Source organism: Rhinopithecus bieti, unplaced genomic scaffold (genome assembly GCF_001698545.2).
Source record: "Rhinopithecus bieti isolate Rb0 unplaced genomic scaffold, ASM169854v2 scaffold_17939, whole genome shotgun sequence".
In the NCBI taxonomy this organism is placed as follows: Eukaryota; Metazoa; Chordata; class Mammalia; order Primates; family Cercopithecidae; genus Rhinopithecus; species Rhinopithecus bieti.
The window spans coordinates 3097583-3099715 of NW_016809446.1; the positions used below are offsets into that span (position 1 = coordinate 3097583).

The 2133-nt window shown below is 34.0% G+C and overlaps 1 protein-coding gene across 1 annotated transcript in view; it reads left to right on the plus strand.

The window, feature by feature from the left end:
- Positions 1–2133, plus strand: part of CPS1 (carbamoyl-phosphate synthase 1) — a 119628-nt gene that overhangs the window by 44323 nt on the left and 73172 nt on the right. The window contains exon 14 of the mRNA XM_017889347.1: positions 674–951. Within this exon, the coding sequence (XP_017744836.1) occupies positions 674–951 (278 nt within the window). The remainder of the gene's footprint in view (positions 1–673; positions 952–2133) is intronic.

The following is a 2133-nucleotide window of genomic DNA, read 5'->3' on the forward strand; positions in this document are numbered from 1 at the left end:
GGGGGGTTGGGGGGAGGGATAGCATTAGGAGATATACCTAATGTAAATGACGAGTTAATGGGTGCAGCACACCAACATGGCCCATGTATACATATGTAACGAACCTGCATGTTGTGCACATGCACCCTAGAACATAAAGTATAATAATAAAAAAAATTATTCAGATCTTTGGAACTAGATCATGAATGAGAATCTCTTTAGTTTGTTTGGGTAAGCAATTGGTGATATAATTTGTATGTCAAAAAAAAAAAAAAAGACAGGCAAAATTAGATGGCTAGATGGTGAAAACACAAACCATTTTGATAATAATTTTTTAACCCAGGTAGGTTCTCATATATTTGGGATTTTTAAAATTATACAATCTCATTATAGAAATGAACTTTAGGAGGAAAGGGAATATATTGAAATCTTAAGGCTCAGTATAATACTATGACATTTATTAATAAGGATAAAAATGATTTTCAGAAGATGGTAATATAAGTAATAGTAGCATCAGTAACATATTTTGTCAGACTATCTTCAGAATTTTTATTTCAATTTTTTTCCCTAAGTGCAATTCTATTGTAGACAGTGGTAACTTCTTGGATTTTAAGATAAAAAAAAATAGTTGTATAGTTGTATTCAGTTGTCTGCTAAAAAGGACATAAAATTTCGAGATTTTAAAAACTAATCCTATTTGGTTCTTCTTTAGGAGTGGAACTATTCAAGAGAGGTGTGCTCAAGGAATACGGTGTGAAAGTCCTGGGAACTTCAGTTGAGTCCATTATGGCCACGGAGGACAGGCAGCTGTTTTCAGATAAACTAAATGAGATCAATGAAAAGATTGCTCCAAGTTTTGCAGTGGAATCGGTAAGGATTCCTTGCTTTGGAGAAACGAGGGCATTATTTGCCTTGGGTTGTAGGGAGAATGATTTTTCATGCCTAATAATAATAGTTAAGATGATCATACTTGTATGCATTTTCCTCTAGAAAAGTGTTAATAGTTTGGAAATATTGTATATTAATTACAGCACTCAATGCTGAAATGATAGGTATTAACATTTTACTTTATGAAAAGGGAAACCTAAGTCCAGAGATGAAGTGGTTTATCAAGGCTTGAAGTGCCAGTGAATCTCCGATCTCCTGAACTGAAACTAAGAACCATATCAACTTGCAATACCAAAGCAAGTTTTACCTTGTTTCTGGGATCAGTCACACATTTTGCATGTGTGAATGCCCTGCAAATGAGAAATTGGCTTTAAATTTTTTTTGAAAGAAAATAAACATTTTAGAATAAAATGGATCCAGTCAGTAAAATGACTGGAAAACCTGTAGTTTAGATATTTAAGAAAGATAGATTTACTTTTCTATTATTTATTTCCATTGCCTCTTATGCCTATCAATAAGCTATTACTAGTTATCAGGAAAAAGAATCAACTCACTTTATATCTGTTTTGCCCCTGGCTTTATTTTGACTTCAGGCTTATAGTTGGTGAAGTGGGGGTGCCAAGGGCAGTGTTAAATGCAACTTCTCCATGGTAGAAACAGGCACGCCCTTAGGAATGAAGCAGTTATGCTGGGACAACTAAAAATGGGTTCTGTATGTTTCAGAAAACAATGCTACCAAGTATCTTTTGTGTTACAAACTTGTCAATCAAATAATCCCAGGATAACTCTGCTGCACAATTTGGGAAGCTCTTGCCATACATTTATTCTTTCATTGCCAGATTTAATTATGTCCTTGCTTCCCCAGGATAAGAAACAGGCATATGGGAAAGGTGTAATTACATTCCCATTGGTAGTGTAATAATATTCCATGACAGAAAAATATAGCCACCATATGTTGTATTCTGTAAGTTAAAAAAAGAATTCCAAGCTTCTGGGACTATTCTCAGACTGAGCCTGAAAATGAAAAATCTCTTTATATACTGTGTTCCTAATGGTTTATTGCGGTAACATCAAGTTAGCGTCAGCAGCAGAGAACCTGGTTTCATTAAGACAGAGACTTTTAAGCTGCATGTAAAAATCCAACCATTCAATATGGCACCCATTCTCAAATAAATGATGATTATTTCTGCTTTGACCATGGTTCTGTTTCAATAGGACAGGATAAAATTTACCACAAAAGTATATTTCTTAAAAGCTATATATATA